The sequence below is a fragment of the Oncorhynchus kisutch genome, linkage group LG2 (genome assembly GCF_002021735.2).
Source record: "Oncorhynchus kisutch isolate 150728-3 linkage group LG2, Okis_V2, whole genome shotgun sequence".
Taxonomy (NCBI): Eukaryota; Metazoa; Chordata; class Actinopteri; order Salmoniformes; family Salmonidae; genus Oncorhynchus; species Oncorhynchus kisutch.
Window position 1 is genome coordinate 8693499 of NC_034175.2, and position 27756 is coordinate 8721254.

The 27756-nt window shown below is 43.2% G+C and overlaps 1 protein-coding gene across 4 annotated transcripts in view; it reads right to left on the minus strand.

The window, feature by feature from the left end:
* The window catches only part of LOC109900891 (histone-lysine N-methyltransferase 2A), a 78840-nt gene that overhangs the window by 40155 nt on the left and 10929 nt on the right, over positions 1 to 27756 (minus strand). For 2 of the 4 annotated variants that reach the window (XM_031802674.1, XM_031802681.1), the window contains exons 3-15: positions 19033 to 23490; positions 18647 to 18840; positions 18308 to 18421; positions 17928 to 18090; positions 17549 to 17783; positions 17140 to 17438; positions 15360 to 15463; positions 14792 to 15052; positions 14594 to 14704; positions 13966 to 14079; positions 13639 to 13779; positions 13038 to 13248; positions 12789 to 12902 (exon numbers count right to left, since the gene is read on the minus strand). In XM_031802674.1, the coding sequence (XP_031658534.1) occupies positions 12789 to 12902; positions 13038 to 13248; positions 13639 to 13779; positions 13966 to 14079; positions 14594 to 14704; positions 14792 to 15052; positions 15360 to 15463; positions 17140 to 17438; positions 17549 to 17783; positions 17928 to 18090; positions 18308 to 18421; positions 18647 to 18840; positions 19033 to 23490 (6519 nt within the window). The remainder of the gene's footprint in view (positions 1 to 12788; positions 12903 to 13037; positions 13249 to 13638; positions 13780 to 13965; positions 14080 to 14593; positions 14705 to 14791; positions 15053 to 15359; positions 15464 to 17139; positions 17439 to 17548; positions 17784 to 17927; positions 18091 to 18307; positions 18422 to 18646; positions 18841 to 19032; positions 23491 to 27756) is intronic. The other 2 variants (XM_031802677.1, XM_031802689.1) reach the window with 2 other exon arrangements.

Consider the following 27756-nt stretch of genomic DNA (forward strand, 5'->3'; position numbering starts at 1 on the left):
AATAATGTCTGGAACATCACAAATGGAATGGCATCAAACACATAGAAACCATGTGTTCGATACCATTCCACTAATTCTGCTCCAGCCATTACCACAAGCCTGTTCTCCCCAATTAAGGTGCCACCAACCTCCTGTGATCTACATGCATAATGATCTGCATGTCATTGTGTCAGTTGACATACACACAATCTCCCTCACTCTCATAAACACTCTCTCCTACAAACACACACACTGAGACATTAGGCACCAAACAGAATTTAAGGAGCACCAGAAAGAAAGATTATTGATATAGTTTAGGTTTACATTAGGCCTATATGAAGCACATCTCATGAGTAGGAGACCCATTTCCTTTCTTTGTGTACCAATCAAATTTGCCAACACCTACTGTCAAGTTACCAGGTTGTTGACGAGCTAGGTAACATGACTGAACAACGTTAGTTGATGTCAAATCAATAATTAGCAAACCTGTGTTTGTTCAAAACGGCCCGTGTCATGGTTTGTGATATATAAAATGCGCGAATCCTGATACAAATAAAAAAGGCATCTCTGGTAATATGGGTCATATTTTTGTAACCGTTTGGGCTAGAGACAAGCCATTTTCTTTGCTGTGAAGCTGCAAGCATGCCTGTCCATTTCCCCTCTCTGACAATAAGAGGCTGCATGAGAGTGAACTGATCTGTGCTCTTGGTTATAACAGGCGATGAAATTATACAATGTATCAACATTGCTTGCGTTGCGTGCTGCTCCATCATAACACAAGTACAAATCTAAACAGAAGACTAAGGGTCTGCATCCCCACTTGCCATCACAAATAAATTACACATTTTCAAACTGACGGAGGAATAGACGTGCGTGAAGAGCGGACGGAGAGAAGCAGGTGAGGACCGGCAGGGGATGAGGATGGCTGATTACATCTGCCACACGTGATATGCTAATCAATTTAAAATCAGCAAAAAAAGAAATGTCCTCTCACTGTCAACTGCATTTATTCTCAGCAAACTTAACATGTGTAAATATTTGTATGAACATAACATTTGTATCAACAGCTGAGACAAACTGAGCAAGTTCCACAGACATGTTAATAACAGAAATGGAATAATGTGTCCCTGAACAAAGGGGGGGGGGGTCAAAATCAAAAGTAACAGTCAGTATCTGGTGTGGCCACCAGCTGTATTAAGTACTGCAGTGCACCTCCTCCTCATGGACTGCACCAGATTTGCCAGTTCCTGCTGTGAGATGTTAGCCCACTCTTCCACCAAGGCACCTGCAAGACATTTCTGGGGGGAATGGCCTTAGCCCTCACCTTCCGATCCAACAGGTCCCAGACGTGCTCAAAGAGATTGAGATCCGGACTCTTCGCTGGCCATGGCAGAACACTGACATTCCTGTCTTGCTGGAAATCACGCACAGAACGAGCAGTATGGCTGGTGGCATAGTCATGCTGGAGGGACAATGTCAGGATGAGCCTGCAGGAAGGGTACCACGAGGGAGGAGGATGTCTTCCCTGTAACGCGCAGCGTTGCGATTGCCTGCAATGACAACAAGCTCAGTCCGATGAGACACTCTGCTCCAGACCATGACGGACCTTCCACCTCCAAATCAATCCCGCTCCAGAGTACAGGCCTCGGTGTAAATCTCATTCCTTCGACGATAAACGCGAATCCGACCATCTCCCGGTAAGACAAAACCATGACTCTTCAGTCCTGTCTGGTCCTGCAATGGTGGGTTTGTGCCCATAGGCAACGTTGTTGTAGGATTTTTAATGAATTTATTTGCAAATTATGGTGGAAAATAGGTATTTGGTCAATAACAAAAGTTTCTCAATACTTTGTTATATACCCTTTGTTGGCAATGACAGAGGTCAAACGTTTTCTGTAAGTCTTCACAAGGTTTTCACCCACTGTTGCTGGTATTTTGGCCCATTCCTCCATGCAGATTTCCTCTAGAGCAGTGATGTTTTGGGGATGTTGCTGGGCAACACGGACTTTCAACTCCCTCCAAAGATTTTCTATGGGGTTGAGATCTGGAGACTGGCTAGGCCACTCCAGGACCTTGAAATGCTTCTTACGAAGCCACTCCTTCGTTGCCCGGGCGGTGTGTTTGGAATCATTGTCATGCTGAAAGACCCAGCCACATTTCATCTTCAATGCCCTTGCTGATGGAAGGAGGTTTTCACTCAAAATCTCACGATACATGGCCCCATTCATTCTTTCCTTTACACGGATCAGTCGTCCTGGTCCCTTTGCAGAAAAACACCCCCAAAGCATGATGTTTCCACCCCCATGCTTCACAGTAGGTATGGTGTTCTTTGGATGCACGACGAGTTGAGTTTTTACCAAAAAGTTCTATTTTGGTTTCATCTGACCATATGACATTCTCCCAATCTTCTTCTGGATCATCCAAATGCTCTCTAGCAAACTTCAGACGGGCCTGGACATGTACTGGCTTAAGCAGGATTTGGCACTGCAGGATTTGAGTCCCTGGCGGCATAATGTGTTACTGATGGTAGGCTTTGTTACTTTGGTCCCAGCTCTCTGCAGGTCATTCACTAGGTCCCTATATGGGGGTGCCACAGGGTTCAATTCTTGGACCGACTCTCTTCTCTGTATACATCAATGAGGTCGCTCTTGCTGCTGGTGAGTCCCTGATCCACCTCTACGCAGACGACACCATTCTGTATACTTCCGGCCCTTCTTTGGACACTGTGTTAACAACCCTCCAGGCAAGCTTCAATGCCATACAACTCTCCTTCCGTGGCCTCCAATTGCTCTTAAATACAAGTAAAACTAAATGCATGCTCTTCAACCGATCGCTACCTGCACCTACCCGCCTGTCCAACATCACTACTCTGGACGGCTCTGACTTAGAATACGTGGACAACTACAAATACTTAGGTGTCTGGTTAGACCGTAAACTCTCCTTCCAGACCCATATCAAACATCTCCAATCCAAAGTTAAATCTAGAATTGGCTTCCTATTTCGCAACAAAGCATCCTTCACTCATGCTGCCAAACATACCCTTGTAAAACTGACCATCCTACCAATCCTCGACTTTGGCGATGTCATTTACAAAATAGCCTCCAATACCCTACTCAACAAATTGGATGCAGTCTATCACAGTGCAATCCATTTTATCACCAAAGCCCCATATACTACCCACCATTGCGACCTGTACGCTCTCGTTGGCTGGCCCTCGCTTCATACTCGTCGCCAAACCCACTGGCTCCATGTCATCTACAAGACCCTGCTAGGTAAAGTCCCCCCTTATCTCAGCTCGCTGGTCACCATAGCATCTCACACCTGTAGCACACGCTCCAGCAGGTATATCTCTCTAGTCACCCCCAAAACCAATTCTTTCTTTGGCCGCCTCTCCTTCCAGTTCTCTGCTGCCAATGACTGGAACGAACTACAAAAATCTCTGAAACTGGAAACACTTATCTCCCTCACTAGCTTTAAGCACCAACTGTCAGAGCAGCTCACAGATTACTGCACCTGTACATAGCCCACCTATAATTTAGCCCAAACAACTACCTCTTTCCCAACTGTATTTAATTTGAATTTATTTTTTTTTTTTGCTCCTTTGCACCCCATTATTTTTTATTTCTACTTTGCACATTCTTCCATTGCAAAACTACCATTCCAGTATTTTACTTGCTATATTGTATTTACTTTGCCATCATGGCCCTTTTTGCCTTTACCTCCCTTCTCACCTCATTTGCTCACATTGTATATAGACTTGTTTATACTGCATTATTGACTGTATGTTTGTTTTTACTCCATGTGTAACTCTGTGTCGTTTTATCTGTCGAACTGCTTTGCTTTATCTTGGCCAGGTCGCAATTGTAAATGAGAACTTGTTCTCAACTTGCCTACCTGGTTAAATAAAGGTAAAATAAAAAAAATAAAAAAGGTCCCGCCATGTGGTTCTGGGATTTTTGCTCACCGTTCTTGTGATCATTTTGACCCCACGGGTGAGATCTTGCGTGGAGCCCCAGATCGAGGGAGATTATCAGTGGTCTTGTATGTCTTCCATTTCCTAATAATTGCTCCCACAGTTGATTTCTTCAAACCAAGCTGCTTACCTATTGCAGATTCAAACTTCCCAGCCTGGTGCAGGTCTACAATTTTGTTTCTGGTGTCCTTTGACAGCTCTTTGGTCTTGGCCATAGTGGAGTTTGGAGTGTGACTGTTTGAGGTTGTGGACAGGTGTCTTTTATACTGATAAGTTCAAACAGGTGCCATTAATACAGGTAACGAGTGGAGGCCAGAGGAGCCTCTTAAAGAAGTTGTTACAGGTCTTTGAGAGCCAGAAATCTTGCTTGTTTGTAGGTGACCAAATACTTATTTTCCACCATAATTTGCAAATAAATTCATTAAAATCCTGCAATGTGATTTTCTGGATTTCTTTTTCTCATTTTGTCTGTCATAGTTGAAGTGTACCTATGATGAAAATTACAGGCCTCTCTCATCTTTTTAAGTGGGAGAACTTGCACAATTGGTGGCTGACTAAATACTTTTTTGCCCCACTGTATATGTTAAATAGGGATGACAGTTACTCCAAATGGATTTTTATATGTGATTTGGTGAATTCATTTTTTCGATATAAATTTTACCAGATTGGGACTGCTGGATTGTTGGTGGGATTCTCCGATGGATTAGGGTGCCAACTCCCTGATCGGGTAACTCTTCCGAGAGGTCGCCAGTAAAACAAGGGAGTATGAACTAATGTTGAAAATGGTTTCAACAGTAACCGTATGTTATGCTCTTTGACCTTTGTCGTAGAGATGGTGTTAAGAAAATTGGGAATGTAATAATTTATATAGTATAGTTATATAGTCAACGCTTGTCTGAATTTCCTGAAACAGGAAGGAAATGAACTAAACTGTTGTTCTGGTCTGTGCTTTTTTGAGGTTATCATGGAAGGTGACGTCAGATTGTGTCTTAATGCATTGTATGAATCATTTGGACACAAACTTTGTGTGTGAACCTCAAAACTCTCCCAAACTGGTTGAAGAAAGAGCGACAAAGGCGTTCAATGCGACAGTGACTTTTAACACTTGAATATGAGTCAGAGCCATTAACCTGGGTATGGGCGGCAGGACTGCACTAGAGTCCTGCATGTGGAGTGAGCGTTGAGAGAGATAATATACACATTTCTCTCATGTTTCTGGGGTGCTGGTGGGAGTAATAGGCCAGACAGGATGGTGATAGCAGCACAGTTGAGAGGCTCGTGTGCGTGGGAAAATCGGACGTATCCATTTGGATATTGAAATTGGGACATTATCAAGGACCATCAAATGTGACAGACAAGAGTTACATGTGCCGTTAGGAAGATGAACTGCAACGCTATCTGAAGAAGACACGCTAGAATGATAAGTGCAGGGAGGGGGGGGGGGCATTTAGGGGGGGCATTTAGGCTAAGTATGCATTGAGATAGTGCTTACTTTTACAGCCAGAAAGATCAGTAAGGACTGTCACTCTATATTTGGGTTGGATCATTTACAAAATGTTTACAAAAAGTTCCTTCACCCCTCAGCTCTAAAACGCTGAGGGGTGAAGGCACTGCTAAATATGTATAAGTCCTAGGGAGGCTCTAGAAAACTCATCTCTAAGTATCCTCTGACAGGGAGGTTGTTAGAGAACTCACTGGATGATAGCTTGGGTCAACCATGAAGGTTAATTTAGTTATCTTTTGTCATAAGAATTTTAATGTTAAACCGCATTGATACATAGAGATTGCTGGATGATACGGTACAATTAATTGCATACAAGGCTCAGTCTGTTTTGCGATTACACACTAGGATGAAAATGAAGGAGATGGCATTGAGCCCAGCATCACATGGGTATAGAACGTAATGGAGTTTTAGTCGCATCAAAGGTGGTGTGAAGTTATTAAACGTGTACTTTTTCGCTCTTTCCTTTGCAAGTCAATATGTTTTTAGGTTTCGTGGAACATAAGAGTGATCATTGTTTCAGAGGAGAGACTGATGTATATCGACTAATTGATCTGAGAATGTTTTAGTATGTCTATAACTGTAGAAGTGCATTAGGAGTAGTGACTAGTGTGTTATGGGTTAGATGGAATGATATATGTACAAATGTATCTGTAGCAGGAGGCGAGGTACACATGAGGTGTGTTTGAGACAGAATGATTACATAGGGCTGTTAAGTGGGATGGAATGTGACTGCGGTGGAGATCTGTGGGGGCTCATAAATTAAAGTTGTGGTGATAGAGGGGTATTATTCCCAGAGACTATGTATATTGTTACAGGAGATGGCTCATAGGAGAGGGAGGACAGCTAACTGTGCACAATATAGGGACTATTATGAGGTTAAACTACAGCTAAACATGACACATACCCAGATCATGGTGAGAGTAGAAAAGATAGTGGTGGCATTTCAGACAATAAGGTAAACTTTCAGGAAACACGTGATTCAGTTTTGTTAGGTTGGATATTTTTCCAACTCATTAATCTCTTTCCCAAATTCTAACAGCCGGCGAACACTTGACAGATTACATGCAGTAGTTATTCTCACAGCAGCCGCTGTAGGGACAGTAATTGAAGGAGGCTATAGTCATGGGCCATGTTAGTAGTAGCAGGGGTTACTTTAGTAGCATTGTTGGGATATCAGTTTATGAGGACTCATGCCAAATGGCTGGGTAGCTGGTAACTGGGAGACTGATGGGAGTACCGGGGACTGTTATTCAAATGGCACAAATTAGTGATCTTGCCATAAGGGGGATGCCATATGTTGTCAGAAAATGACCAATGTGTTGCAGTGTGTATATCCTCAGGAGAAAGCAGCACATGAGAAGCAGGAGATAACCAAGGGCACGGGCTGAATTCTGGAGACTGAGTGTACATCAAGATACACCAGGCAGGGGTGTTGGGACAGTGTTGGTCTGGTCTACGCACAGTACTCCTTACAGCACATGTAGCGGTAAAGATCGTCATGTCTCTCCTCGGTGGGTTCACAGATCTCACAGGAAGTGAGGTCCAACTGCATAATGGGTGAACTTGAAGACGCCATGACAGAGGAAGCAGAGCTAAAGAGAGAAAGAGAGAGAGAGACTAGATTCCACTGTAGACATGTAGATGGCTTGGGTCAGGGAGCTACTTTAAACATCATAGTTGGGTTAGCTGCTTTATTGGTTAATGCATCATATGAAAGGATAGATGGTGGGGTAATTGTACGCTAAACAACATTTTGGAGGCATTGATGTAAAAGTCTATACAGTGCTGAGTTACCTCAAGAGGATGTAGCGTTGATTTGTTCCCCAATGGAGGAGATGGGGAACAAAGTGAAAATGACATGGCTTGGGAACACCTCTCAGAACCTAGGGCCGGGAAAGGGGAAGACTGGGCGAAAGCATGAGGCGGCTTTTTAGGGCTTTCAATTTTGTGGAATCCAGCAGAAAAGTATCCTAGAGGCATAGAGTTAGGTGAAGAGAGAGAGTGGGAATTGTCATGGTCTCAGACTTTGTTTTTTATGCATATATAATTATGCATAGCTTAACACATCGTTAATGCTGTTGTTTTGTGTTTCTTTTCGGCTTTCCAAGTCTTGTGCTATCACTCTCCTAAGAACCAGAAAGAGAAAGTGGAAAAGCAGCTCCAGCTGAAGTGGAGAAAGCCAACAGCTTCAGCTGGAATGGCATTCTGTTGTGTGATGAGAGATGGAAATAAGAGTGTGCATATAGAACAGAGGCCATAAGCCTAACTGTGAATGTTAATCATGTTTTATTTTTTATTGTTTGTCCATTTAAAAGTAATTTCCAAGTGTATGTATTGTTATGTTCGATACAAGGGATTGTTAGATTCTGGGTTTTGACTTCTTAAACTTCTTTGGGATAGGGGGCAGTATTGGGTAGCTTGGATGAAAAACGTGCCCAAATTAAGCTGCCTGCTACTCAGCCGTAAAAGCTAGAATATGCATATTATTCGTAGATTTGGATAGAAAACACTTAAGTTTCTAAAACTGTTTGAATGATGTCTGTGAGTATAACAGAACTCATATGGCAGGCAAAAACCTGAGAAAAAATCCAACCAGGAAGTGGGAAATCTGAGGTTTGTAGTTTTTCAACTTAGCCCCCATTGAAGATACAGTGGGATATTAGTTATGTTTAACTTCCCAAGGCTTCCACTAGATGTCAACAGTATTTACAAACTGTTTTGAGGATTCTACTCTAAAGGAGGGGCTCATAAGAGCTCTTTGAGTGAGTGGTCTGGCAGAGTGCCACAGCCTCAGTCTGGCGCTCACGTGAAAGGTAGCTACGTTCCACTTCATTTGTACAGACAAAGGAATTGTCCGGTTGGAACATTAATGAAGTTATGTTAAAGACATCCTAAAGATTGATTCCATACTTAGTTTGGCATGTTTCTCCGGGCTGTAACAGAACTTTTTGTCCGACGTTCGGCTCGAACTGAACGCGCTTTTGGATTTGTTTACCAAACGCCCTAACAAAAGAAGATATTTGGACATAACTGATGGACATTATCGAACAAATCAAACATTTATGGTGGAACTGGGATTCCTAGGAGTGCATTCTGATGAAGATCAAAGGTAAGTGAATATTTAAAATGCTATGTTGACGACCTAATATGGCAGGTATCTTTTTGGCTGCTTTGTTGTCTAAAGGCTGTACTCAGATTATTGCATGGTTTGCTTTCTCCGTAAAGTTTTTTGAAATCTGACACAGTGGTTGCATTAAGTTTAATGTTTATTATGAGTATTTCTGTAATTTGATGTGGCTCTCTGCACAATCACCGCATGTTTTAGAACTACTGAACTTAACGCGCCAATGTAAACTCAGATTTTTTTATATAAATATTAACTTTATCAAACATAACATACATGTATTGTGTAACATGAAGTCCTATGAGTGTCATCTGATGAAGAGCATCGAAGGTTAGTGATTCATTTTATCTCTATTTCTGCTTTTTGTGACTCATCTCTTTGGCTGGAAAAATGGCTGTGCTTTTCTGTGGCTTGGTGGTGACCTAACATAATCGTTTGTGGTGCTTCGCTGTAAATCCTTTTTGAAATCAGACACTGTGGCTGGATTAACGAGAATTTAATTTTTTTAAATGGTGTAAAATACTTGTATGCTTGAGGAAGTTTAATTATGAGATTTTTGTTATTTTGAATTTGGCGCCCTGCACTTTCACTGGCTGTTGCGGGGGGGTTCCGCTAGCGGAACCTAGGCAGGTTAAACTTGGAACATTGTTATACTAGAGACATGATGGAACAAAAGTAATACGATAGTATCTGAGGATTGATAGAGATTGGTTTTTATATCAGAAGTTAATGGTTATCTGTAGGAGCCAGATGGCTTTGGAATATGCTGTGTAGAAGGGAGGCAATCACAATTGCTATAGGTGATACGGGTGGAGAGCTTTGGAATAGGCATCAAGGGGGTTGAGGTCAGGTCACCTTAAGGGAGAAGGAACAGTTTATTACCCCATCACTTCGTCTTCCTGTCGAAACATAACAGATGTAAGGGTTGGAGAGAAGGAGGAGTGCATCTAAATTGGAGCATATATACTTGTGTTGGTGGAGACATGTTTTGTCTGAATGCAGCTGTATTGACCCTCTGGGAAGAATAAACTTGTTTAATAATCCTGTTATGGCTGCTGTCCCCGTACAGGGACCAACATCAGGGGAAATTTCAGAGTGACAACTAAAAATACAATTTCGTAACATTAAACATTCTTGAAAATGCAAGTGTCTTACACCCTTCAAAAGATTAGAATCTTGGTAATCAAACTACGTTTTCCAATTTAAAATAGCTATTACAGAGAACAAATCCCATGCTTTTGTTTGAGAAGAGCAATCAAGAACAGAAACATTTTCCGCCATGACAGTTTTTACACATTTACATCTGAAGGTAAAATTATGACTTACATTCTGATATCTTGCTCTTATTTCTCTTCCTGAGTATCCCATTGATCAAATGAAGTGCCGCTTTCTTTGATAAAATCCATTTTTATAGCCTAAATCTAAACATTTTGTAAACTATTTGTGCAGTGAATTCCATCTCTATCAATTTTTTACGGAGCATTCGACGCGATTCGCCCCTGTAAACAATCATTTATTTCGTCATGGTGGGTTTCAGTGCATTCCTCTGGATGTTTGCAACACAGTCAATCAACGTTGTTTTTTTTGCGGGGAGAATTGACCGAAGTGAGCTGATTTGAAGACAACGATAAATGACTACCTGACGCACCAATAATTTTAGCGAAGCTTCATTGATTGACTATATTTCTGCCCAATGACCACTGATCTTCTTGAAATCTAGCTGGGTAGATAGCCAATGAGCTGAGGTAAACGCCAGTATGTAATGGTTTGGGGTTGGACAACAATTCCTTGGTTGTAATCGCACGCGCAGGGAACTCCATTTTCGCCTTGACAATCAGAGGGGTTGCTGTAAGGCTTTTTACGCGCAGCTGTATTTCGGAAAGTTGTAGTTTCAACGATTTCATTGAAGATATCCTGGCGAATACTTCATATAAAGCGAAGTCAAACTCTAAAGTAAAAGTGAGACAGATTTTTTGTTTGAGGAATCTTGGAGTGTTATGATTCAAATGAACTGAGGAGCTGTTTCTGCAAGGACAGGACGTACTTCTGGACGGGTAAGTGCTAATGCCGTTTTATGAAATATAAAAAAATATTTATATATTATATATAAAAATTAAAAATAAATGTAAAAAATTGCAATGAAATGTGTAGTTTGTGTTTATTTTATGTGATGATAAAAGGCTCATACAATACAATTTTTTTTAAAATGTTTTCTTTCACAGTGATAGCGACTCCGACTGGGAGGCCCTGGTGCCAACCTGCCCGCTCTACCTGTGCCCCCAGTGGGGTTCATATGCCACAGTTCATTACTGCAGGCATGACTGTGCCTCAGAGCCAAAAGGGCACAGCATGGAGGTGTCGTTGTGTTCTGTGTCGCATGAAATGCACCACTTGTTCAGTTTGCCTCTGCTTTACATCAGAAAGAGACTGCTATGGGACATGGCACAGGCAGCAAAATATTATGACGAGGACTTCCAAGGGGTGTGTACTGTTTTTGTTTTTTTTCTAATTTAAAAAAAAACATGTTTTGTGTGTGTGTGTGTGTGTGTGTGTGTGTGTGTGTGTGTGTGTGTGTGTGTGTGTGTGTGTGTGTGTTAGAATTGCTTTTTTATATGTTGTATATAGTTATTTGCACTGCTGTATATAGTTATAGGTAATTTCACCAATTCGGCCACTTGGGTACATTTGGGCAACTTGTGTGGGACACCTGGGTGACTTCATGCTAAATGTCATGTAGCTCACCCATTCCTGAAGTTATCAGTCTCAAACTTTGCACACCTACAGTTGCCCTCTTGTGTTATCCATCAAAATTATCTCCAGCATCCTGACTGTGTGGCTATTCTAGTACATGTGAAAGATGATACTACAACAATAAAAAACAGAAAACGTATGCTCTTTCTTTCTCTTTTCTTTCACCAGATCTACTGTGTTATATTCTCCTACATTCAATTAACATTTCCACAAACTTCAGAATGTTTCCATTCAAATGATACCAAGAATATGCATATCCTTGCCTCTGGGGCTGAGCTATAGGCAGTTAGATTTGGGTATGTCTTCAGGCGGAAATTGAGAACAAAGGGTTGCAGCCATAACAGGTTTTAAGCTTGCATAGTATCCACTGAGTTTGACTCTGAGAATTAGAACCTAACACACACAGGAAACTTGTGAAAAGCCCAGCAGCTTTGCAGTTCTTGACACTCAACTCTGGTGTGCCTGGTACCTACTACTAAAACCCATTCAAAAGGCACTGAAATATTTTGTCTTGCCCATTCACCCTCTGAATAGCACACATGCACAATCCATGTCTCAAGGATAAAAAAAAAGAATCCTTCTTTAACTTGTCTCCTCCCCTTCATCTACACTGATTGAAGGTAACATCCATACGGGTTCATAGCTCTCAACTGGATTCACCTGGTCAAGCTGTCAAGTAAAGAGCAGGTATTTCCAATGTGTTGTACCCTCAGTGTATGTTCTCTATTGTGAAAGCAGGGATGCAAACTGGTGAGGGCCTAAAAAAAGTGACAGAAATTCTTCCTACAGAAACACACAACAAAAGCTACGTAAACCGCAAGAAAATGTGCCTATTTTCAGAGTGGGGTTGTCACCACACCAACACTTTACTAAGGATGTGCTACCAGACCAAGTATCATAATACAGAGTAATATGTATCTCCTTCCCTTGCACTGCGAGCAGCTCCAATTATTTAACAAATGTAACACAAACCACATCACTATCTGCACACGCCAGCTCGCCATCACGGCTAAATAGCATTTTAAAAGTGATAGAGATGTGCAGAAAAAAACAGATGAAGAGATGCCGCTGAGCAGGCTAACGGCTGGTTAGTGGGACGCAGCTAGCTGCTCACAGCTGTCATACGTGATATTGGATGAAGCACTTGTTCTGATATGACATATCTGAATTCACAATCTAAACCCTGGTATTCTATTTGTAGGACGCAGAGGGTAAGGATGCATTCTGTATAGTCGGTAGTGATCACACAAGGAGAAGATCTGTTGGGGCCTTGAGTGATACACTACATCTACGCACTTTTTGTCAGATCTACATGACTCACATGGATGACCTTCTGTATTCTGAGATCAAAAGGCAAATATCACTGAAAAGTGACGAGTTTGCATCCCTGTGAAAGGTACGGCTGAGCATAGGAGCCCGTTAACAGCATAAGTTAGGCATAACACTAGAAGACTCACCTGTCAGGTCCTCACACTTGGCATGGACCCAGTGGTTACAGGTGGCACACTGCATCATCTGACTGTCGTAGTCACTGTCCTCATAGCACTTGAAGCAGATCGGACAGTAGTTGCCTTTAGAAAGTGATATCGTCAATATCCTGCCATTCCCATATGAATAGTGAAATCAAATAAATGAGCTTGTCTTTTATCATGTTTTAACATTTGTGTTTGCAGATCGACTTCCCCAAAGCGTTCACTTCATCTTACCTTGGTCGTGGAGCTTGGTGCAGTCTGGACAGAGTCCTTTATCGTGGTTCCACTCGGTGTCCCAACTCTTCCCTGGTGTAACCCCACAGCTTTTACACCTGATGCACGTCATACACACCCAGGCCTTCCTCCTCCTGTTGGGTTTGGGGTAGTTAGGCCCCAGGCATGAAGGGTGATAACAGTTCTGACATCTGTCACACTCCAGCAGAGGCTGAGGAACACCAGAGAGATACAGTATTAGAGTTACACATAGATTGGTGGCAACACTAATGTCACAGTTTTTTCCTGATCAGTGAAAACCAAAGATGGTGAATATATGAAGATTGTTAACGGCCTGAGTGTGAATTATTGAACAAAATGTCAGTTCTGATGTAATAAAGTAAGTTCCTCTCCTATAGGCATCAATGCAATATCAGCTAGATCTGGTCTACTTAGTTCATTGACTCTCATTGAAGCAGAAAAAAAAACAGTGAGTGGGGTGTCTCACTTACTCTTCAGTCTCTGGGTTAACTATAGACCCTGGATAAAGCCTAAAAACTAGTGACCAGGTGGTTCAGTCCTCAGGTGAGACAAGTGACTGGGGCCTTGCGTGGACCCATACCTTGGAGTGCTTGTTTTTTCTGCCACATATATGGCAGCACTTGCAGCGGCGACAGCACCAGTTCTCCTCAGAGGGCCGTTCCGTTGCCTCAAGGCAAAACCGGTGGAAGGGATCACAGCACACCTGGCAGTACAGCATTTGCTAGGATAGGAAGAGGCAACAGTCTGCAGTTTTAAGACTTTCCAATGCAGATTCAAAAGATCCATCATGGCCATACATTGACAAAAACATTATAAATGTTAAAACATCATAAAGCAAATAGCAGTTTTGAAAAAGACATTCCTCCAATGGACATTGTAATAACAGAGCCATGTTGTGAGCCTTTACTTCTTGTTGTCCTTTACTGGCACACAGCAGGCAGACACAGGGGGGCATGATGGGTACAGAGGTCAGGATACTCAGGCCTCCCATCATCCACACATTCTGGAGGTCACAGTCCTCCTGCATGGCAGACAGGGGAGGCTTAGACACAGCTTTCAGCTTTCATACGGAGGCCCGCAGTACAGAGTCAGACACAGGAGTGGGAGATACAGAGATGGGAAACAACAGCCTTTTGGACTCTTGATGTAGAAGAACACTGACGTCCAGTGGATAGATAAGGGTATTACAGAACTAAACCAAACCAAAGACAAAACCTGATGATGATAATGGCTAATTTAACCATGGTTATAAACTGAGTAGTTTGGGTCCTGGGTGCTGATGGGCAATCTTGCCGTGTATTTAGCATACAATATATCACAGGTATGACGCAAAACAACTTATTTACTGTTATATATATGTTGGTAACAGTTTATCATAGCAATAAGGCACCTCAGGGATTTCTGGTATATTGGCCATTAAAACTGGGTGGTTCAAGCCCTGAATGCTGAATGGCTGACAGCCGTATACCACGGGTATACCTGGTAAATGAGATCTCTAAAACCACAGCTATAAGAGTCAAGGAAAAGCATCTGACCTTGAAGTCCACGCCGATCTTGTGCGTAGGCTCGGAGGGCTCCCTCTCCCTCTGGTCAAATCCATTGGCCAGGGCGGCCAGGACGCTAGGTGGCATCTGTTCCATAGGATTCTGGGAAAAATACGACGAAGCATAAAAATAGGCTCGTCCCCACCCCGCCACCACCAACATTCTTCCCCTCTCACCCCCTACCCTCACCCTGGCCCTTGGCCACCCCGGGGTGGCCCCAGTGTGGGATAGCAGGCGCCAGGGGTGGGGAGACCCTTGGTCCTCGGGGTAGGGGGAGGATAGCTCCAGGTCTGACTGTAAGTGTGGGGGCGGCTGCGTCATCTGCAGCAGTAGCTGCTCCGCCGACAGCCCCTCTGACTCTCTCTCTCCCTGGTGGTCATCGTCCAGCCAGCTGTAGACACCACCGCTCCACAGGCCTGTTTGCTTCTGCTGTGCCTGTGAAGGGTGGGACTGCTGAGTCCAAAGCAAAAGAGCACTAGCGTTATCTGCCACGAGCACCTATAAGCAAGCAGCACCTCTCATTCTTAACTCAGAATGAGAGGAGAGAGAAGGAAGAGAGGACAGGGAATCCCACCATGAGGTGCAGCAGAGAGAAGACGAAGTAAGTGGAAAGATAGAGATTGGAGAGAGAGAGAGGGGGGTGGGGAATGGGTTGTGCAGATCCTGTGTGTTATTCACCTAGGCGACCCAGAAACGGTCAATTCTTGCACCGCCTGCTCAGTGGCATCAGAGCAGTAGCCCTGTTGTGATTCTTTACCTTGTCAGTTTTACGGCGACCAGGAGGGACTCGGTGGTGCAGCCTGCGATGTCTCAAACCGTCGTCCGATAGGTCTCCCAGGAATCCATCCAGAGAGACAAAGTCTGAAGACAAAAAGAAACCATTGCAGTGGTGATTAGACATACAGTGTTAATAGTTCAGAGTTAACGCATTACCTCACAGCTTTGACAGGGATCTTCTAGAACAGTGGTTCCCAATCTTTTTGTAGTCCCATACCCCTTCAAACATTCAACCTCCAGCTGCGTACCCTCTCTAGCACCAGGGTCAGCGCACTCTCAAATGTTGCCACCAAGCCTGCCACACACACAAATACACTATACGATACATGTATTAATGAGTGTGAGTTGTGGTCCTATAAGAGCTCTTATAGGACCATGGCACAAATAATAATAATCAGAGGGCAGAGAATCCACTCTCACATAGGTACGTGGTTGCAAAGGGCATCAGTGTCTTAACCGCGTGGTTTGCCAAGGCAGGATACTCTGAGCGCAGAGAAGAGCTCCAACTTCTTAATCATAGCCTAAATTCTGTCCCGCACATTGAATATAGTTGCGGAGAGTCCCTGTAATCCTAGATTCGGATCATTCAGGCTAGAAAAAACATCACCCAGATAGGCCAGACGTGTGAGAATCTCGTCATCATGCAAGCGTTCAGACAAGTGAAAATTATGGGCAGTAAAAAAAACATTAAGCTCGTGTCAATACTTTGCCCCTTGATAACCAGCGCACACAAGTATCTTGTAGAAACTGTAGTCTGCAAAACATCTTTCAAGCTGTCAGGCATTCCCTTGGCAGCAAGAGCCTCTCGGTGGATGCTGCAGTGTACCCAAGCGGCATACACTGCCGAGAGCAACTGCTTGCACGCGCTACCACTCCACTATGTCTCCCTATCATGTCCTGCCATGTCACTGATGCGTTGTGAAACAGTGTTGTTTGATGAAGGCATTGTCTGTATCGTTTTTTGGGCCTTTTCCCACAGCATTGTCCCAGCCATATCCACGGCAGCAGGAAGAATGAAGTCCTCCACAATAGTATGGGGAATGCCTGTCCTAGCCACTTGGTAGCTCACCATATAAGACGCTTCTAGCCCATTCCTATTAATGGTATCTGTTGATTTTATACATGTCTTACTACTCGAAAGTCATCTTAATTCTCTCTCAAAAAACTCCCATGGCTTATTTTTCAAATTGGCATGTTTTGTTTCTAAATGTCTGCGCAAGAGTGAAGGTTTCATCGAGTTGTGAGATAGTACTTTTGCATATGGCTGAGGAAAGGTACTACTCCCAATATAAGTGAACCCCAAATCAATGTAGTTCTCATCATATTTGTCCCTGTCTGTTGTTTGATGCTTTCCCGGGTTAGGGGATGGTAGCTCTTTGGCTGCATCAGATTCACAACTGTCAGTATCCATGCTAGCTGGGCTAACAACAAATGTAGAATTACTGATGCTAGCATTGGATGTGCTCGTGGAAGCAACACAACTTGTGTAGTCAACAGGTGCAGGTGTAGAACTGCTGGTAGTAGCAGTACTACCAGTAGAGCTGGTATGCGTCTCTATGGACACAGGCCTTACTAAAATGGACTGTTTGAAAATGTGGAGAAAAAAAGAAAGTTAAATGTGAATCACATTTTTATTTGGCATACTCCCGACGGCATTGCACGTGCCCCAGTTTGGGAATACCTGTTCCAGAAGATCTGACAATATTAAATAGAGTAAAATCCCTTTCTATGATCACTTCCCAATAATGTTACATTACTACCTTGGATGCGTGGGCCGGGGCCTCTCCTCCGGCCGGGGGAGGCAGAGTTGGAGCCCACAGTGATCTCCAGGTCGGAGTCATAGTCCAGCAGGTCAAAGTAGGAGCGCGGCTTCACACAGCGCCGCGGCTGCTTCCTCACAGATGGGCTCTGGCTGTCTCCCACCTCCATCCCATCAACTTCCTCATTGCTAGACTGACCCACGCTGAGGGAGTGCCGCCTGCGCTTCCCAGGACCTGCAGGGAACTTGCCACTCAAACGACGTGCTTTTCTGTCTTCAATCTGATCACATCTTTTATATCTTATGGAGAGAGAAAAAATGGGTAATTTAGTTGTCTATTCAATCTATATAATTCAAAAGCATATATGCGAGTTGGTCACCTTTGCAATTCTGATGAGCAGTACACTTACATGCAGCACTGTCGCTTCGTATTGGGCCCTCCAAACTTGGGTTTGTCCAGGCAGTTCATGCACTCGCCACAGTCCTCCTCATGGTTGCAGCCCTTGCAGATCCCACACCTCCGAGAGCGGAGCCCAAAAGGTCCAAGGCTCTTTTGTTTAGCAAAACCTGCTCCCGACTTCCTGACCTTGGTAACCTTTTGGTCCAGCAGTCCAGGGCTGTCTGGCCCAGAGAGAGACTGACCACCTTCAATAGATAAGGTAAATAATTAAGATATCTTTCATCGGAAAGTCAAAGAAAGTTGTGTGGAAAGACCAGAACTCATGTCACATACAAATGTTTGTTGAGAGATTTGCCTTGATAATCGGTTTTGAAAGCTTGTGGCTCTACCTTGGTTCTTTCCAGAGGGGGATATGCCAGTTCTCTCATGCAGAGGCAGCGCACTGAGTCTGGGGATCATGTCTTCAGGCACCAGTGCACGAGGCTGGCCCAGCACCACAGCTGCTGCACGGCACACATGCTTGATGCGTGGACCCCCCGCTCTGCGGAACTCCTGTTAACAAGGAGAGAGGGGGGACAGGGAGGGATGCTGTTTCATCACAATGAAAAATGTATTTATGACCAGAAAAGGTGGGTCTTAGTGAGGAAGAAACAACATACTGATACTTTATTAAGTAAGAGACAAAGCAACATTCAGACACATTGAAAAGTGAGAGAAACTGAAGATGCAGAGAACAGCACAGACCAGGATTGTGTTCATATGCCCATACCTGTGACAGAGGAGGGTCAGTCATGTTTGAGGCAACAGGCTCAAGCTGCTCTTTCGATTTCCTCCTTTGTCTCTTCCCTGCTGCATCTCTGGAGCCAGCAGGCACTGATAGAAGCTGCAGGTAACATGTTTCATCACTATGGGCTTACACAGGAAGGTCTCCAGAGATATCACAATATTGGTGTTAATGAATATCATCCTATTTAATAACAATGAAGAGAAACAAAGCATATTCTGTATCAGAAATAAGTCCCATCATGCATGTTGTTTACTGAAGAAAAAAAACTGTCTGCATGGCAATTTTGAAGTGTATTCTTTTTATGAGTGGGCCAATTATTACCCCTGAAGACTTCAGTTGTTTCTGCTGGTCGATCTTGTTGAGCTGGACCTTGGCTTTCTTGAGCAGATTGAACATCCTCTTATTGGCCCCTGTGAAGCGAACTCTCTGGGTGGCTCCTTTCTCCTCAGCAGCAGCACGGTCAGCCTCTGTGATCATGTTCAGATGCAGTTCCTGTGGCTCAAGCTTTCCTGCTTCTAGGACAGAGAAAGACCTTAAAGTATGTCACTACTTTCCAGGGTAGTTTAAGCAGTAAAAACATACTCAGAGACATTAAACCAAGTAACATACAAATAAACAAAAATACCAGGTTTACATATTGTGCAGTTATTTATCAAGCAAGCTAATGTTAAACAACTATCAGCATTAATTGATTGATCTTTGCTTACCTGCAATAACATTCTCAGCATTTGTTTTGTCTTCCTCTGTCAACTCCTCACGTTCTCCATATTGAAATGTTAAGAACTTTGAGTTCATAGTCCGAACACACACAGAGACTTTTCGCACAACCCCAGGGCTATCAAGGTCCTCAATCTTGAGCTTGGATTTGCCTTGCTTTGATTTGGGTTTGCTTGGAGCTGTGATTGTGGGACGTTTCTTTAGACTGATGCTCTTGACTTCATCATCCAGGCCTTCCGCTAGCATATGAACAGAAGATTGAAGAGTATTGCAAACACCATCTGTCATCACATTTTTTCTTCTCTTTTTGGGAAGTCCTGGTTGCAGCTTCTTCAGTCGCTTGTACATATTTAGGTGAGATGTTTGCTTGTTGAACTTGCAGGGCCTTTTTTTCTGAACCTCCTGGGGATTGGTTGATTGGTCAGAAGCAATTTGGAATTCTTTGGATAAAAGTAAAGTCTCATACTTGCTCTGTAGAGTTTTGTCCAGTGTATATACCTCCTCACCAGACTCTCCTGGCACATGCCACTTGAAACTGGGATTCCTCAAAAGGGACTTCCTCTTTTCAGACTGCTTTCTGGAGGATAAGCTGTCACTCACGTCAGTGGTTTCCTGTTCGAGTTCCTGAGTTGAGAACATATCGACATCTAACTGCGCCTCATTCAGAAATTCTTCCTCGTCGACAGGCAGATCAGGAGTAAGCTCTCTACCTGTGCCATCTTCTCGTTTCCTTCCAGTGCGTGGGTGCAAGCCGAATAGTTGGCCTTTCTTCGGGGAGTTTCTACGGGGCAAAACGGACATGCCAGCATCATCCATAAACCTCTGTGGAGTCTTGATCACCCGTGAGGACCGGACACTGACAACAGGCATGATGAAGTGCTTTATGTTTTTAAGGTACTTTGATTTACCATGCTGGTCATCAAAAGCATCAGGCTGTGGTTCATCATCCACCGTGTCTTGTATATCCTGCTCCTCCAAAATTTGCTGGGCGAGATCCATTTCTACCTGCTTAGATAGAGTTTTAGGCCTGGCTCTTGGTCTTTTGGTACCAAGGAACTGAAGGCTTGAATTGGGGACCTTTTTCCTTCTGTACTTGGTCTTGAGGATGCCAATGAACTTAGATCTTGCAGGTATGGAAGCAGCCTCTGGGGAGAAAACTTCCTTTAGGTTTACCTCTTCAACAGTTTCAGGAACCTTACTTTCAGGTGATTTACTCTCATCACTCTTTCTCCCTCTTGGCCTCTGCCTTTGTTTCTGCCTCTGTCCAATCAAGGCTCTTCGCTTCTTTTTGCCATGTTTGAACAGACTTCTATGACGGCGTGGTTCTGTCTTTTCAATAACAGGGGGCTCCAACAGCAGCACCTTTCCACTCTCTATTGGCTGGGTCTCTTGCTCCACCTTTACCGCTGGTTGAGTGTCAGCCAAAGTCAAAGGTTCAGATCGGCCTACTTCTATGTTTGGAGTTGCAGATGATGTTGGTGTCTTTGACTTCTTTCTAATTGAAAGGCTCAAATTTCTTCTCCTTCTAGATTTAGAGACAACAGACAATGTGGAGATCTCCCCTGTCTGTGGTTCAAATGGGGCCATTTCTGTGATGGGAGTTTCAGATGATGTTGGTGTCTTTTTTGACTTCTTTCTTATTGAAAGGCTAGAAGCTCTTCTAGGTATAGAGACAACAGACAATGTGGAGATCTCCCCTGTCTGTGGTTCAAATGGGGCCATTTCTGTGATGGGAGTTTCAGAGGATGTTGGTGTCTTTTTTGACTTCTTTCTTATTGAAAGGCTAGAAGCTCTTCTAGGTTTAGAGACAACAGACAATGTGGAGATCTCCCCTGTCTGTGGTTCAAATGGGGCCATTTCTGTGATTGGAGTTTCAGATGACGTTGGTGTCTTTTTTGACTTCTTTCTTATTGAAAGGCTAGAAGCTCTTCTAGGTTTAGAGACAACAGACAATGTGGAGATCTCCCCTGTCTGTGGTTCAAATGGGGCCATTTCTGTGATTGGAGTTTCAGATGATGTTGGTGTCTTTTTTGACTTCTTTCTTATTGAAAGGCTAGAAGCTCTTCTAGGTTTAGAGACAACAGACAATGTGGAGATCTCCCCTGTCTGTGGTTCAAATGGGGCCATTTCTGTGATTGGAGTTTCAGATGACGTTGGTGTCTTTTTTGGCTTCTTTCTTATTGAAAGGCTAGAAGTTCTTCTAGGTTTAGAGACAACAGACAATGTGGAGACCTCCTCAGTCTGTGGTTCAGATGGGGCTAACTCTGTGTTTGGAGATTCAGATGGGGTCTTTCTTGACTTCTTTCTAATTGAAAGGCTAGAATTTATTCTCCTAGGTTTAGATACAACAGACAATGTGGAGACCTCCTCTGTCTGCTGTTCAGATGGGGCCATCTCTGTGATTGGAGTTTCAGATGATGTTGGTGTCTTTGACTTATTTCTTATTGAAAGGGGATCATTTTTTCTCCTAGGTTTAGAGACAACAGACAATGTGGAGACCTCTGTCTGTAGTTCAGATGGGGCTAACTCTGTGTTTGGAGATTCAGTGGGTTCAGGTAACATCTGTGTCTTCCCTGGCCTCTTTCTAACTGGAACACTCGAACGTCTTCTCCTTCTAGGTTTAGAGACAGACAAGGTGGAAACCTCAGTCTTCAAAACCTCATTGATCTGTGGTTCTGCTTCACTGGCAGGTACATCAGATGGATGTTCCACATTTGGACTTGATTGAAGCTTGTGTTTGTGGGTTGTCCAGGGTTTATGACTTCCACGCTTCTTCCGTGGTGTAGACATCTTTGCCAGTCTTCTCCTCCTTGCTTTGGGAGTTGGCACAGCATTTGTGTCTGATAAAAAAACATTTTCCTCCAGAATTTCACTTGAATCTTTTGTGTTCACCAGTATCTTGTTTTCTTCAGGCGCAGGACACGTTTGATGGATCAGGAATGATGGTTTTGAGCGTTTAGGTTTACCGGGTGAGGAGACCTTTTTTATCTGAAGGGGTGGAACGACCTTTGCCACAGTATCACCACAGTCAGTTTGAGTGGCCTCCTCTGGATGTGGTTGCGTTACCTGTCCCACTTCAACATGAAGAGGGGACTTTTCCTCAAGAGACGGAGTCTCCTTAGTCTTCTTCTTGGAAGACTTCTCATTATGTGTGTGCTCAGCATCTCTGGAAGTGGTAAAACTCGTGGCCTCTTTCTCTTCGGGGTTCTCTACACTCTTGATTACACTGGGTTCAAAAAGAGAGTCTTTGTCTAATTCAGTGGTACTCCGCTGCTTCTCTGTTCCTTTGACAGTATTTCCAGAGCCCTGCACTTGGGTTTCCTTTATTTTCCCCTTAACTAATGTAAGTGTCCACACAAACTTGCTTCGTTTCTTCTTACGAGAGGAGCCCTTACTGTCAGACCGAGATGAGCCTTCCAATTTGGGGTTTCTGATTTTAATCAGCTTAAAACTTGGAATCCCGATAATGTCATCGTCATTTTTAAAAGCCAGACCGTCATTGGATTCAAGAATTGGCTTTTCAGGTTCTGTGGCTAATGGAACATGGATTTCTGTGACCATCTTCTCTTCTTGATGTGCCTTGCTTTGTTTACGCTTACTCTTTCTGGGTGGTGGTTTGGCTTCCTCTATTCTTGAAACCTCTAACAAAGACTCTGCCAGACATACTTTGTCATTGCTCTGGTTTTTTGATTCTGTTACAAGGCCTTCATGTGTTTCGGAGGGTGGATTAGTAGTTCTACTTCTTCTCCGGATCACCAGTTTATTGACTTCAGTGCTTACCTCTGTGGTTCTTTCTTTCCGTTTGAATTTCTTAATGTCTGTTTTTGGCGCCGCATTTCCACTTTCCAGTGCAATGTCATGTTTGCCTGTTGATTTTATACCCCCCTCTGATTTTTGGTCATCAACCTCGCCAACTTTGGCCCCACTTTGAACACAGAGTTCAGTGATCTTGGAGGCAGATCTACCACGCCTCCTTGCCGGTATGGCTCCTACGCCTCCCTCATCCTCAGTGCCATTCAGATGCTGTGCCTCATCAGCTTGTGTCTCGGTCTTTAATTTGACATGGGCACTTGAGATCTGGTCACCTTTGACATCATTAGCTTTTGATTGAAAATGTAATCCTTTTACCTTCAACTTCTCCACAGATTTTAGATGTCCTCCCTTTTCCTTTCTTACCGTCTTCTTGGCCACCAACTTGATGGTAATCCTTGGTGTTAAAGCAGCCCCGTTTTTCGCAGGACGCTTCTCCTTTGCTGGGTTTGAGTGCTTGTTTTTTGAACCCTTCCTACCATCATTAGAAGGTACTGCATCAGGAGGAATTGCACAGTGGACCTCTTGTGAAGATGGTGCATCTTCTTCAGGAGTTGGAGACCCCTCTGTCTCCTTTGGGGTGACTACAAGGGATGGCTTCTCTCGTATCCTTTTTAATTTTGTTTGGACAGGATCACCTTATGGAGGAAAATAACAAATAAGAGAGGAAATTACTATCATATCTAAGCTGATATACAATGCCTTCAGAAAGTATTCATACCCCTTGTCTTATTCCACATTTGTTGCATAACAGCCTGAATTCAAAATGGTTTAAAATTACATTTCTCACCCATCTACACAATACCCCATAATGAAAAAGTGAAAACATGAAAAACATTTTTTTTTTTATAAAAGTTAGCTAATTTATTGCAAATGAAAAACAGAAATCGAATTTACATAACTATTCACACCCCTGAGTAAATACATGTCAATCACCTTTGGCAGTGATTACAGCTGTGAGTCTTTATGGGTGAGTCTCTAAGAGCATTACACCACTGGAATGTACAATATTTGCACATTACTCTTTTTAGAATTCTTCAAGATGTCAAGTTGGTTGTTGATCATATAGCAAGATTGCCATTTTCATGTCAAGCCATAGATTTTGAAGCAGATTTAAGTCAAAACTGTAACTAGGCCAATCAGTTACCTTCAAATGTCGTCTTGGTAAGCAACATTTAAACTCAGTTTTTCACAATTCCTGACAATTAATCCTAGTAAAAATTCCCTGTCTTAGGTCAGTTAGGATCACCACTTTATTTTAAGAATGGGAAATGTCAGAATAATAGTAGAGAATGATTTATTTCAGCTTTTATTTCTTTCATCACATTCCCAGTTCGTCAAAAGTTTGCATGCACTCAATTAGCATTTGGTAGCATTTCCTTTAAATTATTTAACTTGGATCAAATGTTGTTTCGGGTAGCCTTCCACACGCTTCCCACAATAAGTTGGGTGAATTTTGTCTCATTCCTCCTGACAGAGCTGGTGTAACTGAGTCAGGTTTGTAGGCCTCCTTGCTCGTACACACTTTTTCAGTTCTGCCCACACATTTTCTATAGGATTGAGGTCAGGGCTTTGTGATGGCCACTCCAATACCTTGACTCTGTTGTCCTTAAGCCATTTTGCCACAACTTTGGAAGTATGCTTGGGGTCATTGTCCATTTGTCCAAGCTTTAACTCCCTGACTGACATCTTGAGATGTTGCATCAATATATCCACATAATTTTCCTTCCTCGTGATGCCATCTATTTTGTGAAGTGCACCAGTCCCTCCTGCAGCAAAGCACCCCCACAACAGAAGTGCACCAGTCCCTCCTGCAGCAAAGCACCCCCACAACATGATGATGCCACCTCCATGCTTCAAGGTTGGGATGGTGTCCTTCGGCTGGCAAGCCTCCCCTTTTCCTCCAAGCATAACGATGGTCATTATGGCCAAACAATTCTATTTTTGTTTCATCAGACCAGAGGACATTTCTCCAAAAAGTAGGATCTTTGTCCCCATGTGCAGTTGCAAACCGTAGTCTGGCGTTTTTAAGGCGGTTTTGGAGCAGTGGCTTCTTCCTTGCTGAGTGGCCTTTCAGGTTATGTCGATATAGGACTTGTTTTACTGTGGATACAGATACTTTGTACCTGATTCCTCCAGCATCTTCACAGGGTCCTTTGCTGTTGTTCTGGGATTGATTTGCACTTTTTGCACCAAAGTACGTTCATCTCTAGGAGACAGAACGAGTCTCCTTCCTCAGTGGTATGACGGCTACGTGGTCCTGTGGTGTTTATACTTGCGTACTAATGTTTGTACAGATGAACGTGGTACCTTCAGGCATTTGGAAATTGCTCCCAAGGATGAACCAGGCTTGTGGAGGTCAACATTTTTAAATTCTGGGGTCTTGGCTGATTTATTTTGATTTTCCCATGATGTCAGGCAGAGGCACTACATTTGAAGGTAGGCCTTGAAATACATCCATAGGTACACATCAAATTGACTCAAATTATGTCAATTAGCCTATCAGAAGCTTCTAAAGCCATAACATTATTTCCTGGAATTTTCCAAGCTGTTTAAAGGCACAGTCAACTTAGTGTATGTTAACTTCTGACCTACTGGAATTGTGATACAGTGAGTTAAGTGAAATAATCTGTCTGTAAACAATTGTTGTAAAAATGACATGAAAATGCAATGTAGATGTCCTAACTGACTTGCCAAAACTACAGTTTGTAAACAAGAAATTTGTAGAGTGGTTGAAAATCAAATTTTAAATGACTCCAAGTATATAAACTTCTGACTTCAACTGTATGTATTTACAGTGGGGAGAACAAGTATTTGATAACCTGCAAAATCGGCAGTGTTTCCTACTTACAAAGCATGTAGAGGTCTGTAATTTTTATCATAGGTACACTTCAACTGTGAAAATCCAGAAAATCACATTGTATGATCGTTAAGTAATTCATTTGCATTTTATTGCATGACATAAGTATTTGATACATCAGAAAAGCAGGACTTAATATTTGGTACAGAAACCTTTGTTTGCAATTACAGAGATCATACGTTTCCTGTAGTTCTTGACCAGGTTTGCACACACTGCAGCAGGGATTTTGGCCCACTCCTCCATACAGACCTCCTCCAGATCCTTCAGGTTTTGGGGCTGTCGCTGGGCAATACGGACTTTCAGCTCGCTCCAAAGGTTTTCTATTGGGTTCAGGTCTGGAGACTGGCTAGGCCACTCCAGGACCTTGAGATGGTTCTTACGGAGCCACTCCTTAGTTGCCCTGGCTGTGTGTTTCGGGTTGTTGTCATGCTGGAAGACCCAGCCACGACCCACCTTCAATGCTCTTACTGAGGGAAGGAGGTTGTTGGCCAAGATCTCGCGATACATGGCCCCATCCATCCTCCCCTCAATACGGTGCAGTCGTCCTGTCCCCTTTGCAGAAAAGCATGCCGAAAGAATGATGTTTCCACCTCCATGCTTCACGGTTGGGATGGTGTTCTTGGGGTTGTACTCATCCTTCTTCTTCCTCCAAAAACATTGAGTGGAGTTTAGACCAAAAAGCTCTATTTTTGTCTCATCAGAACACATGACCTTCTCCCATTCCTCCTCTGGATCATCCAGATGGTCATTGGCAAACTTCAGACGGGCCTGGACATGCGCTGGCTTGAGCAGGGGGACCTTGCGTGCGCTGAAGGATTTTAATCCATGGCGGCGTAGTGTGTTACTAATGGTTTTCATTGAGACTGTGGTCCCAGCTCTCTTCAGGTCATTGACCAGGTCCTGCAGTGTAGTTCTGGGCTGATCCCCCACCTTCCTCATGAGGTGAGATCTTGCATGGAGCCCCAGACCGAGGGTGATTGACCGTCATCTTGAACTTCTTACATTTTCTAATAATTGCGCCAACAGTTGTTGCCTTCTCACCAAGCTGCTTGCCTATTGTCCTGAAGCCCATCCCAGCCCTGTCCAGGTCTACAATTTTATCCCTGATGTCCTTACACAGCTTTCTGGTCTTGGCCATTGTGGAGCGGTTGGAGTCTGTTTGATTGAGTGTGTGGACAGGTGTCTTTTATACAGGTAATGAGTTCAAACAGGTGCAGTTAATACAGGTAATGAGTGGGGAACAGGAGGGCTTCTTAAATAAAAAATAACATGTCTGTGAGAGCCAGAATTCTTACTGGTTGGTAGGTGATCAAATACTTATGTCATGCAACAAAATGCAAATGAATTACTTAAAAATAATACAATGTGATTTTCTGGATTTACACAGTTGACGTGTACCTATGATAAAAATTACAGGCCTCTACATGCTTTGTAAGTAGGAAAACCTGCAAAATTGGCAGTGTATCAAATACTTGACCTCCCCACTGTATATGCCATTGTGTTGTAGGTTATCGTCTTGCTAAAAGGTGAACTTGTCTTCCATTGGCTGTTGGAAAGCACACCAAACAAGTTTTTCCTCTAGGATTTTGCTTGTTGTTAGATATATTCCGTTTCTTTTTGTCCTTAAACTCACTAGTAGTTGCTGATGACAAGCAAACTTTTAACATGATGCAGCCACCAGCATGCTTGTAAATATGAAGAGAGTTACTCAGCGATGTGGTGTGTTAGATTTGTCCCAAACATAAAGCTTTGTATTTCAGGACTAAGGTTGCAAAGGGACGGAAACCTTCTGGTAAATTTCAAGAATATTTCAGGAAATTGTCCATGAAAAGTTAAGCCCAGGAATTTTGCTAAAATTATTCAAAAACGTTAGCTTATAACAGTGAACCTTTTTTTGTGGGATACACATAAGGCAATTCTAAGTCTTGATATATTTTGGTTAAACTACACCCAGTTAAATGGAATTGAAACCCTCTGCATACACAATGTATTCTTCCATCACATGTGCAGTGCACTCTTCCAACACATGTACAGCTGATTCTAA